The sequence below is a fragment of the Urocitellus parryii genome, chromosome 3 (genome assembly GCF_045843805.1).
Source record: "Urocitellus parryii isolate mUroPar1 chromosome 3, mUroPar1.hap1, whole genome shotgun sequence".
Lineage (NCBI taxonomy): Eukaryota > Metazoa > Chordata > Mammalia > Rodentia > Sciuridae > Urocitellus > Urocitellus parryii.
This window is the reverse complement of record NC_135533.1, coordinates 213,975,479-213,988,732: the sequence shown is the minus strand read 5'-3', so window position 1 is coordinate 213,988,732 and position 13,254 is coordinate 213,975,479. Positions and strand designations below refer to the sequence as shown.

General features: G+C 40.2%; 2 protein-coding genes across 2 annotated transcripts; one reads left to right on the top strand and one right to left on the bottom strand.

Moving 5' to 3' along the window:
• The first annotated feature begins 1,388 nt into the window (after positions 1–1,388).
• Positions 1,389–2,324, top strand: LOC113176746 (olfactory receptor 7D4-like). Its single transcript, XM_026381273.2, has one exon. It carries the CDS (start codon positions 1,389–1,391, stop codon positions 2,322–2,324), a length of 936 nt encoding a protein of 311 aa, XP_026237058.2.
• Positions 2,325–8,319: 5,995 nt separating this feature from the next.
• Positions 8,320–9,255, bottom strand: LOC113176727 (olfactory receptor 7D4-like). Its single transcript, XM_026381258.2, has one exon. It carries the CDS (start codon positions 9,253–9,255, stop codon positions 8,320–8,322), a length of 936 nt encoding a protein of 311 aa, XP_026237043.2.
• Between the last annotated feature and the right edge of the window lie 3,999 nt (positions 9,256–13,254).

Genomic DNA, 13,254 nt, shown 5'->3' with positions numbered 1-13,254 from the left:
GCTGCCCCAGTGAAGAGGGATATTGACAAACAGTAGCCAGGCAAGACAGATGCATTTCGACGTTTAAGAACAAAAGCTCATACTTACAAAATGTTCATTGCTATGTCATGGGAACCGCAGGAGAAAAATTACATGCATTATCTCTTTTACTTTCACTCTCATCATACCATGTAGTGAATGTTCATGATTCTTACCGTAGAGGTGAAGGATATCCATCTAAGAGAGTCTAAATATTTTGTCTCAAGACCACACAAATGCTAAAGTCAAGGGTCAAATTTTTTTCTGATATCTGAAATCTAGAAATAAATAAGGAATAAAAAAAAGGGGATCTCATGAAAATTGAAGGGAGAAGAGTAAAGCAGAGGAAGGGGATCAAGGGAGAGGAAGGAGGATGAGAAAAGGGAGGAAGAGAGGAATGAAATTGACCCAATTATGCCATCTGCCTGTGTGACGGCATCACAATAAGTCCCACGTTTATGTGTAATTATAATGCAGAAGTTTGGAAAGGTAAAGGCATATGAGGATCAGTAAAGTAGAGGGAAAAAGTTGGGAGAGGGAAAAAAGGAGGGAAAGAGGAAGTCCTGGGGAAAAAAAGCAGAACACATTGTATTTTTATGCATTTATGAATACGCCAAAGTGAACCCCACTAGTACGTGTAACTATAATGCACTAATAAAAAATTAAAATAAATAAATAAAAAACCCCACACAGAGGGTGTGTTGATAAACCAAATTCATATCAAGGGAAGTCTGACTCAAGATCCCCATTTCTAAATGTCCCTCTACCATTGGTATCTCAGAAATATTATGCATCTGAAATAATTATCATAAAAAAGGAGCTTAACAATGAAAATGTCATATTAATAACGTCAACAATAACTTTTTTAGGTTATACTGTCCACAAGGCATTTTAGATCTCAAAAACATAGGAATAGTAATGATCATACATTTCCTAAGAAAAAGATTATGCCATGGTAATTAACTCTTACAAATCTATAGTGTCAAGTCACAGAATAAAGATTTCCTAGATTTTAAAAATCTATGTTTAATCACTGTCTTAGAGATATGTAAATGAATAAGTATTAGTATCACCAGGAGCAGATCCTGAAATGTCTTCGAACAGTTTGGAAAAAAAGTTGATGTTCGAGAATGAGTGATTGATACAAAGATGGAAATTTCTTCTAACCTGAAGAAGTTAAGAAAATTGTACACATTTAAGTGGCAATGGTGGGTGACTTGGATGAGTGAGTCATAGTCACTGGTAGGACCCAACACAGGATGAAGGATGCCCTAGGGTGACGTAGTAAGGAGAAAACTTTCCCTGAGGTGCCAGTTGGCGGTTCAATGAACACTGCATTTCCCTCTTTCTCCAGAAGATACACCAGCTTCATGGAAGCAGAAAACTGCACACAGGTGTCAAAATTCCTGCTCTTGGGCCTCTCAGATGATCCTGAACTGCAGCCAATGTTCTTTGGACTGTTCCTGTCCATGTGCCTGGTCACAGTGCTTGGGAACCTGCTCATCATCCTGGCTGTCAGCTCTGACTCCCACCTCCACACCCCTATGTACTTCTTCCTCTCCAACCTGTCCTTGGCTGACATCTGCTTCATCTCCACCACGGTCCCCAAGATGCTGGTGAACATCCAGGCACAGAACAAGGGCATCTCCTACATAGAGTGCCTGGCACAGGCATATTTTTTAAGTACTTTAGCTGGAATGGATAATTTCCTACTGACCATGATGGCCTATGACCGTTTTGTGGCCATCTGTCATCCATTGAGTTACAAAGTCATCATGAATCCCCGGTTCTGTGTCCTGATCCTGCTATCTTGGTTCATCATCTTCTGGGTGTCTCTGATTGATATTCTACTGGTGAAGAGACTGAACTTCTCCACTAGCACTGAAATCCCACATTTCTTCTGTGGACTGGCTCAGCTCCTTAATGTGGCCACCTCTGATACCCTTATCAACAATATCTTTCTGTACGTGTCGACTGCCCTGTTAGGTATGTTTCCTATGACTGGGATCCTCTTCTCTTACTCTCAGATAGTCTCCTCCTTGATGAAGATGTCCTCCGTCGCTAGCAAATATAAAGCATTTTCCACCTGTGGGTCTCACCTCTGTGTGGTCTGCTTGTTCTATGGAACAGGGCTTGTGGAATACCTCACTTCTGCTGTGACCCATTCTTCCCTGAGAACCATGATCGCCTCCATGATGTACACTGTGGTCACCCCCATGCTGAACCCCTTCATCTACAGCCTGAGGAACAAGGATGTGAAGGGGGCCCTGGGGAGACTCCTCAGCAGAGCAGCCCCTTGTCCCTGATGGACCACTGACTTCAGAACTAGAGAATCTGTACCATAATGCAAATGTGAACTTGAATATCTAGGCTCTTTTTTCACCCCTAAAATACATGCTTAATTTCTTCTATTTGCTATGACTTCTCTTATCTATATTTTTGTATATATTTCCCCCCAACAACTCCCTTACTAACCTCTTTTCAGTTTTCTTCCTTATACATGGCTCATAAAGTTCCAAGATTGGTGAAATTTCTTATAGGCAATTTCTGAAATTTCCACTTTTATGGGAATGGTGAAATTAAATTGACCAAACTATCTTATGTACATATATAAATATATCACAGTGAATTTCAACTTTATATATATATATATATATATATATATATATATATATGTAAACCATTGATTAAAAAATCTATAAAATATAAATTTATAAAATAAACAAGGAAGACCAGTAAAAGTAAAAGACAATGAACAGGGAGAGGGAAGATGGAAGAAAAATAGGAAGTATTGGGAACCCCCCAACTATATTCTATGCTTATATAATCATGTCCAAATTAATGACAATATTATGTCTCAGTATAATGTAATAAAAGTGAAAATTTAAAAAATTGAAGACTTTCATATCAAATGCCATCATGGTTTTGTTAGAATTTATAGCTTGAATGTTGGTGCTCATCACTTGAACTTGAAATGTTATTCTTGTTTTCTCTGGAAGAAATGGAATGAAAACCATCAGAGTGCTTCCTGTGTCTGTCCTGTGCTTGCTGATTTTCATATTTGATTTTACTTATTCTGAAAAGATTGCTTTGATGTATTTTCTCTCAATCACACAATTTCTGAAGGGAAGAGACCTTGCATGAGAATGAGCCTTTGCTGAGTGCAAGCCCCTGCCTTTGCTATCTTAGGTTTTGTAACAACAGTGGTTGGATTTTGAGCATGAAGGCTGGAGTCTGCCTTTGAAAGCAGTGTGCTGCTAGGACTCATGGTGGAATCAAGGGCTTTGGATGACCCCGACATGTTGCTCTGTTCTTTGTGATCCTTGCAGTGTTTCCTTTCAAAATCCTTCTTTCTTCCTCTCTTGTTTTCTTTCCTTCTCCATTCTCTCCTTCCCAACTTCCCTCCTTCCTCCTCTGGTTGTTTGGGTTAATGTTAACTATTTATCTTCTTTCTGTAACTGAGTAATTTTTCTCTTTACGTGTGTATCACTAATTGCTTTTATATTAATCTTTTGTTGGTCTTTTAATTTCTACCATTTTGATATTGTTAACAGTGGTGCCTAAAAGGATGTTTGTGAACATTGATTATTTGAGTATAGTCGTATGTTAAAATAGTGACAGACGGTATATTTGATAGTGGTCCCATAAGATGAGGTCGTCTAGTGACATCCCAGCCATGTGAGTTTATGTAAGTGACCTGTGATTTTGCACAACAGTGAAACTGCCAAAAGATGCATTTCCTATGGTTCAACAGTGCACGGTTATGTGGCTGTCAGTTGCTTGGGTAATATATACATAGAAGCAAGACACTGGGTGGTAAGGCAATGATATATTCAACTTTTTAAGGAATCATCAAACTGCTGTTTTGTTGTAGCTGGTGTGTTTCACATCCAATGTGTGAAGGTTCTGGTGTCTTTACGTCATTGCCAAAACTTGTCATCTTCAACTTGATCTAAACCAAAGCTTCCTATTGGCTGTGAAGTGGTATCTCTTCATGCTTTGGATTTGTGTTTCCTTATGACTTTTCAGGTACTTGTTGTCAGTTAATAAATCTTTTGTGGGTAAATGTCTTATCGAGTCTGTGCTCATTTCCTAATTTTGTAGATTATGTCATCATCAGGGTGTCCAGATGGGGTCCAGGTCCTTGGTGTCCCAAACAAAGAACTGAGCAAAATACACACAGGTAACAGGCAAAGTACAGACTTATTGAAGACAAAGGTGGAGGTAGCACTCTGGTAAGTAGAGTACAGTGGGCTGAGCAAGAGAGAGAGGCCAGAGGCCCTGATGTCTGGAAATGAGTGTGTCATGCTCTCAGCTGTGGGGTGTTCTCTTCCTATATGCACCTGATTGAAGACCTTACCCCGTTTGCTCCCAGTGGTTACCTATGGGACCTGATTAGAACATTGTCCAATTTCCCCCCATTGGTCATTTTAAAGTACTTGCAAGGTACTTTATTTTCCACCAAATGATCTTCTTCTGCCTCCTTTCCTTGCTTTCTGGAATTCAGAACCTTTTCCAATAAGTCATATTTACCCATTCCTCAAAGGTAGTACTTTCTGGAAAGTTTCCCTCTCTTCTCCACTCCCTCCCAAGAATTCCAGGTCCTCATTAGATTTCCTGTTTCAATTAGTTTATTAGTAACTGCTCACCCAAGATCCATTATGCATGGGGCATTGTCCCTTTTGTGCTTGATGTGATTGGGTGTTTCTTCTGTCATCTACCTGTGCTTGCCGTCAGATGTGAGTTAATAACATCATTGAATAGTTTTGTATTTTGGTCATTGTCATTGTCATTATCTGTTCACTTTAGTGGCCACTGTATATATAATCACATAATCATTTCTATTTTTTTTTTTTTGGTACTCAGGCCAATTCAGTGCTCTGGAGAATACTGAATGATTGGAGTTGGAGTATGTACTCTTGCCATGTTTATGAGCTGACCACAAATATCTATAATATTGTATTGCAGCACTTTGTTTTTATTAGGGTTTTCCAACAATCATTTTTGAGTTAAGAAGTTATTGCTGGTTTCCTCATGACTGAGGATACTCTGGCCTGGCTGCTAAAAATAGCATTAGCTGCTAAATCTTCTGAAGGACATTCTTCTACTGTGATTTTTTTGTTATGATTTCTCTTCATTGTCCTACTTCTTTTTTTGTGCTGTAACTGACATGCTGGTCTTAGTCTTTGTTACACATCCAAGGTTAGCATTTGTGGAACATCTACTAGGTGATAGGGACTCTGTCAATCCCTGTAAAGAAATTTGAGAGAAAACTGTCACAAACTCAGGTCTACAGATAAGTGTCAGTTTGCCAGTGTGAGAACAACATCAAGGAGACCCCAGGATCTGTTCTGTGGACCTCACACACTCGTCCCTGCTGACCCTCACCCTCACTCTGTCCCTGCTGAGCTCTCCATCATAATGGCCTCTCTTAACCCCTCCCGATGCCACTCTCCACCTGAAAGGACAGCCCCACCTTCTCTCCTCTCAGCCCAGGATGTCTCTTCCTTCCTTTCTCCCTCTAGTTAACCACGACCCCTCCTGCCTCTCAGCCCAGCATCCCTATTTCAGAGAAGACTCTCCTTCCAACCTGTGACCGACTACACTGGTTTAAATTTACTTTTTTATGTCTTGAATTAATTCACATAGCCAGACTTGAATCACACTGTAAATCTTTATTTTGTTAAAACATTTATTTTTAGTTGTAGATGGACACAGTATCTTTATTTATTTTTATGTGGTGCTGAGGATGGAACCCAGTACCTCACACATAAAAGGCGGGCGCTGTACCACTGAGCTACAGCCTCAGCCCCTGTAATTCTTTGTTTTTAAGCCAGCAATTTATCTTTTAATTTTTCCAGGATGATTGATCTATATAATGCTTAAATATTTGTAATCAAATCAATCAATTATATAATTTTGGCCATTATCTCTGGTGATTATTAATACAAAACATCTCCACTCAAAAACATGGACACATGAGCACACATACATCCTTATATTCAATTTTTCTTTCTTTTTTCTGGTACAGGGGTTTGACTCAAGGTGCTCTACCACTGAGCTACATCTCCAGCCCTTTTATGTACTGAAACAGGGTCACTAATTTGTGCTGCTCCTGCCCCCTCCTTATAGGCACGGGCCACCCGCAGCTGCTTATAGGCACAGGCCACCTGCAGCTGCAGCTCTGACTGCTATTGTGGTTGTTAACAGTTGTTTCCTTTCTGAGTGGTGCTGAGAATTGAGTCCAGCATATGGAGCATGTTGGGTGGGTGCTTTGCTGATGAGCTACACCCCTAGCCCACTCGGGAGAAATTTCACCTTACTCCAGCCATGACCTACCCCCCACTACCTGGGTCTACTTGGGGCAGGTTATGTGCTAGGGACTTTCCCCTATTTTGTAATTTGAAGTATCCACTAAGGTTCAAACCTTCCTTCATCCATCAACTTCCTGAGCCCTTACCAGGTTAAGCTGCTTCTCTGCTGGGTTATGACCAAGAATGGAAAATCCAACACCCCTCCCTTGCCTGGTGCCCAGTGGAACCTCAGTCTGTCCTGGGGACGGAGAAGAATACAGTATCAGATAGAAATTTTCAGATGCAGACAACCAAGTGAGGAGAAGACACAGGTATGGAGCCCACAGGACTTGGAACAACTAAAGGATTGGAGATACAGGCTCATTATTTCGATTATGGGACCTGGAGGGTCACTGCAGAAGCTGACAGCTAGTAGTAATATTGATCTGTGTTATCATAGTCTCTAAAGACTTCCGATATTAGTAGTAGAAGAAGAAGAGAACATGGATATCTACAAAAGTTTTGGGACTCTATCTCTACTCCAGAGATAGCTCATGCATACAATTCATACCACTCCTTTCTTTTATTTTTTTCAAGACTCATCTTTTTATTTTGTTTTTTATTGTGGCAAAATATACAGAGCCAAATATACCACCATTGAAACTACTTAGTTGCATTTGTCCGTTGGCATTAATTACATTCACATACTTGTGTAATCATGGCCATCTTCCATCTCCAAAAATGTTTCATCCTCTGGATTCACAGGTTTGTACACATTTTAAAAATGAATTTAGAAAGAAAGGACATTTTCCCTACCATAACTTGTGAATCTGAAATGATACCTAAAATCTCTAGAGACTGTGAGCTGGAGAAACATCACAGGAGCTGGTTCTGGGGACTTTGCATACATTCTCAGTCATTCCTTCCTAACTTTTCTCCCTTATACATGGTCCATAAAGGTCCAAGTTTTTTTTAAACAGGTATTCCTGAGATTTCCACCTTGACTTAAGATAGATCAGGCATGAGAAAAATATCCCTAAGATGAAAGAAAAAAAAATAAATGCAAATATAACACCAGCAAAATGCAGGACTATGTTTTGGTGACAGTGTCACAAAAGCAGACAAATGGGCTAACATTCACATAGCAGTGCATTATTCACAAGGGTGAAAAGATGTAAGTCACTCCAATGTCCATGAATGGATATACAGATAAACTCCAACATACCAAACTACAATAGACTATTTCAGCCATAGAGAGGAACAAGTGGATCTTTACCAACAAACCAGCCAAAAGACAGGAGGAAAAAAAAGAAGGAAGGAATAAATGAAGGAGAAAAGGAAGGAAAGAATAAATGGAAATAAGGAAAGTTCATAAAATAACATAAAAAATCAGAGTTACCGAAGGCATCTAATCAGTAAGAATCATATGAACAAACCCACATTAAAATTTAGATTTCAAATTTCAGGTTGAAAATTGAAGCATTGCTCTAATGAACAGTAGGATACCAGAGTCAGTGAGGGCTCTGTGTCAGGTCCAGTATTTTGTCCAACCCAGCCTTCCTTTGGAAAATGTATGAATGAGAACAAATATCTCAAAGTGTTTTCAGAATTAAATAAGGTCATACAGATAAAGTGACCAGCACAGTCATGATATGATGAGCACTTTGCTTTGATGATTTGTACCTTTTTTTTGCTCCAGAGAAAGTAAAACAAAATACAAAACAATAAATTAAGTGAAAGAACATGAACCATGCCAACATGTGATAGACTTAAGTCAAGTTGGAAATCTCAGAAGTACCTGTGAGAAACCTTTAAAACTTGGACCTTTATGGACCATGCATGAGGGGAAAAGGTTAGGAAAGAATTACTGAGTGTGTATGCAAAGCCGTAGATGGTCTAGGGATAGAAGACATCAAGTACATCTCGGGGGAGAAAAAGAACCAAGATCTAAAATCCATAGTATTTGTTTTGGGGGAACCCAACGCTCAGCTCTGAGCTGAGTGATCCATCAGGAACAAGACACTGCTCTGTCTACGAGTTTCCGAAGGGCCCCCTTCATATCTTTGTTCCTCAGACTATAGATGAAGGGGTTCAGCATGGGGGTGACCACAGAGTACATCACTGAGGTGATCATGGTTCCCTGGGAAGAATGGGTCACAGCAGAACTGAGGTAAACCCCAAGCGCTGTTCCATAGAACAAGGAGACCACGCAGAGGTGGGACCCACAGGTGGAAAATGCTTTGTACTTGCCCACAGAGGAGGACATCTTCATTAAGGAGGAGATAATCCGAAAATAAGAGAAGAGGATCCCAGTGACAGGGAACACACCCAGCAGAGCGGTTGCCATGTAAAGAAAGACTTTATTGATGAGGGTGTCAGAGCTGGCCACCCTGAGAAGCTGAGTCACTTCACAGAAGAAATGTGGGATTTCAGAGCCCATGGAGAAGGTCAGTCGATTCAACAGCAGAATATGAATCAGGGAGAACCAGAACATGATGATCCAAGACATCAGAACCAGGAGGACACAGAACCAGGGGTTCATGATGACTGCATAGTTCAAGGGGTGGCAGATGGCCACAAAGCGGTCATAGGCCATTACAGTCAGTAGGAAATTATCCATTCCAATAAAGGTATTAAAAAAATATGCCTGAGTAAGGCACTCTATGTAGGAAATGTCATTTTTGTCCTGTGCCTGGAAGTTCACTTTGGGGACTGTGGTGGAGATGAAGCAGATATCAATGAAGGACAGGTTGGAGAGGAAGAAGTACATGGGGGTGTGGAGGCGGGAGTCAGAGGAGATGGTCAGGATGATGAGCAGGTTCCCGAGCACTGTGACCAGGTACATGGTCAGGAACAGTCCAAAGAGGATGGGTTGCAATTCAGGATCCTCTGAGAGGCCCAGGAGGAAGAATTGGGATAGGCCTGTATGGTTTTTTGTTTCCATAAAGCCGGTGTATCTTCTGGAAAAAGAGAAAAGCAAGTTCAATGAACAGTCAACTGAAACCTCAGTTAGCTCTCACTTTACAATATCATCCTAGGGTGTTGGCCTTCATTCTTTATTTATTTCTGTCAGTGATTGTGATTTATTCAGTCAAGTGGCACCCATTTCTCTTTCAAAGCATATAATCATTCAGCTTTTCTTTCTTTCTTTCTTTCTTTCTTTTTTTGGTACTGGGGATAGAACGCAGGGGCACTCCACAACTGATCAACATCCTCAGCCCTTTTTAAAAAATTTATTTATTATTTTGAAATAGGGTATCCCTAAGTTGCTCATGGCCTTGCTAAATTGCTGAGACTGTGGTCATTGCTATTTCCTTATTTGTTAGGTTTTAAATGCCCTGGTGCTGAGTAGGAGTCTGAGTAAATGAGAGTTGTCATTATTATTACCAGTGTTATTTAAGAACTCCTTTAAGATATTTTGAACATATAAATATCTCAATGTGATGTGATTTAGAAATGGGATTGATTCCTGAGTCCAGAGTTTGTAGAATAGAGATTTGCCCCTCATTGTACTATCTTTGTGACCTCGAAGGTGTTATTTAAGGTCACAGTACCATTCCCCACAGCAGGAGCAGTGATCATTCACTGCGTGGGAGGATTGAAATGTGAAATTAAATGAGATGATGTGATTTTCTACTGTGGCCCCGGTGATACACCCAGGGTGTTTAATACATGTGGTCTTCTATTCTGGGTAGGACAGCCTACTCAGAAGCCTGGATGTTGAACCCAGAGAGGAAGACTGGGTCACAGTTAATAAGAGGACTTAGGAACAAAAACCATTTTCGGAGGAGAGAGAAGGATCTATGTTGGTTCTGTCAGTTGGTGAGCTTGGTGCAGGAGGGGCTGGGAGGAGCCATGTGATGAAGACAGGGCAATGGCAAGGAGGGACAGAGTGTGTGGGGCCCACAGTGGGGCTTCCTGTGCTCGTCCTTCATGACCTCACACCAGTGAACTCATGTTGATTGGTGAGTCTGAGACTGTGATAGTTTTGTCTCATCATTTGTCTCTCCAGTGACTTACACAGTGGCTGTCACATTTCAGGGTTGAACAAATGCAATCTTGGAAGTACAATAAATATGGAGAGCAGAATGTTTTCTATAACACAAAAGAGAAATTGTCCATCTAATCATATGCCTGGATATGGGCACGGAATTGGAGAGTAATGGTGAATTAAAGAACATGCATTCAAATCTATTTTTTCAGGTTTTTAAAATAGCTCTTGTTTTTTTAAAGTTAATGTGTGCATTACAGGAAAAATAAAAACACAAGCCAAAGAACAAAGTCATCCAGTCACAAGCAGCTTACTTGGATCTGTCCCTCTAGGTCGTGCATATACATACTCAATATCCCATTTTGTGTGATTGAGATCATAGTGTGTATCATGTTTTCCCACACATTATGAATGTTTTTGATAACCAAGAATACACTACACCATCTCAATTTGTTTATCCTTTCTTGGGGACAGAAATTTCATCTTCCTCTTCTCCCTCTTCACCATTCCAGTGACTACAACAGGCCCCTAGATGGACATATTGGCAGAGTTACAACTAAAACAATGCATTTTCTGAATGCTCAATTTCAAATGAGACAGAGCAACAGAATACACCAAGCTTATTTCATTACTAGATTTCTGCTACTAAAATATTAGCAAGAATAGATGTCCCCAGTGACTTAAAGTATTCCTATAGGACAGCCGGAAGATGCACACCCACCAGTGGCTCACATCACAATGTAAATCATTGTGTGCTTCCTGGTGCCCCTCTGCTGCCGGCCTGATGAGCAAGTCCTGGCACACACTGCGCAGAGCTAAAATAATTCCACTTCCAAGATGCATCTTTTCTATCAATTATAACAAAAAGATATTCACAAATGAGCCAATTCACTAGCTCTAATTTTTATGATTCATTGTCACCTCAGGACACCTAGATAGCCTAGATGTTGTGAAATAAAGCATGAACTTTGTGCACAATAAACACAAATACTTTACCAAAAATGCACATACAGATCTATGGTTATAATCTAAAACTGTCTTCCAGATGTGGAGATACTAGCAAAGAGCACTTCGCCTCACCCTTCCTCTTCTCCCTCTTCACCATTCCATTGTCTACATTCAGGACTACGCCTAGTTCCAAGAGGTGGATTAACAAAGGTCATTCCCAGAAGACAGTTCTTCCTAAAATTTAAGAAAAGGACATTTATTTAGGGATTATTTTGCTACTTCTAACAAATTTAGGGCATCAGGATTTATCCTTTAATGCCTAGCAATATTAACCAAAACATGCACATGTAACAATGGCTAGATGACCTGAAGTAATCTAAGGGGCACAGGATGCTTCTCTATGCATACTTTCTCCTTCCCCCACCCACCACCTAGAGAACCTTCAGTACACTCTCCAAGACATCAATTTCAACGATTCCATTCCCCTAAATGGCAAGCATGCCTATGTAGTAAGGAAAAATACTTAAAGGGCATTACTTTAGTCGTCTTCTTTTACAATGTGTTGTGCACTTTTAAACATTTAGAAACACTGGATGTTTCCAACAAGGACTTAAATTTCCAACTATACATACAGTATCACTGAATAAACTACAAAAACTTACTAAATGAAGGCTACACTTTGAATCAAAACCCTTCTTTTTTTAAAGGCTAGAATTGGATAGTGTCTTCCAAACAGGAACGTTCTGGCCTAGAACCCTTCCTCTTCTAGTGTCTTATTGACCCAGGGGTCAAATCTATTTTAAAACAAAAATACAGAATGAACAAGCAATACTAATTCTGGCAATGGAAGTCAGTTTAAGAAGAACATATTTGTTAATAATCGCTGAAGTAGGTCTCTTTGAAGTGAAATCATAACAAAACACAACAAGTAAAATTAATTTGAGAAAATTTAGCAGTCATTACTATGAGTAGCAGCCAGGGCTGAGACTGTTGGTAAAGGAAGAAACCAAGAATAATTCCTTCACCCAGTAAAGAATGGTTATTGTCAAACCACATCCACCAAGACAGGCTACATTATAACACTGTGGCATTTGAAAATTCATGAACAGGCCAAGACATTCTCTTCCAACTTCTACCACTTGATATTTCCCTGAACACTTAATAATGTTGATGATCAGAGAAAAGGAAATTGGACTGACTGTTGAGTGTCAGAAAATATCACATGGGGGATCTTAAGGTGAAACCATGGTGTCGCATCACAGAACTAATAAGAGCTCTCAGTAAGTCAAAGATGCCAGTAATAAAGGTTAGGGAAAACGACATCAAATTTAGAGAAAAACAGATAATCCCCCAGGCAATTTAGATCTTCACTGAATCATTAACACATAAATACCTGGATGTGGGGAAATCTGTCAGCAGCCTGCAATTTATAGACAAGAGTGCAGAAGAGCAGGAGAGTCTCCAGAAAAAAAGCTTTCAGGAGAAAAGTTGTAGATTCCCAAGATCAGTAGATGGGGAAACGGAGAAACAGATGGAGGAGACAGGTCTCCATGGAAACTGAAGTGCCTTCAAAGCACAAGGACTTCACAGACTACAGAAATTTGATACAGTCCTATTCTCATTTCAGCGATAAAACGTGATACCCACATTCTCTGCATTTTCATCTTACTCTTCCAGCCTGAGTGGAGCACACCAACTCTCTCCAGTCATGTTGCTGCAGTCTGTCTGCAGGAAGCACCCAATGTCTGTCCGCAGGAAGCACCCTGGGCTATCGCTGAGATCACAGAAGTGCAGGTGGGAACCCCAGGAGCATTATTAAATTTTCTGCCTTCTTGGAATTCAAATTCTCAGTGCTCCTCATTAAATAAATTGTTCTATTTTCTTTCTACTCTCCACACAATTCAGCTCTTTTGGGGTACAAAGAAAATGGCAGAGTGGAAAAGTCTCAGCTAGTTTTTTATTTGTGGAGTCGGTGGCAGGGGAACATATTTCCTTCAAGAGAAA

Coding starts and splice junctions, on each gene's coding strand:
- LOC113176746 (XM_026381273.2), top strand. CDS start 1,389: ATGGAAGCAGAAAACTGCACACAGGTGTCAAAATTCCTGCTCTTGGGC.
- LOC113176727 (XM_026381258.2), bottom strand. CDS start 9,255: ATGGAAACAAAAAACCATACAGGCCTATCCCAATTCTTCCTCCTGGGC.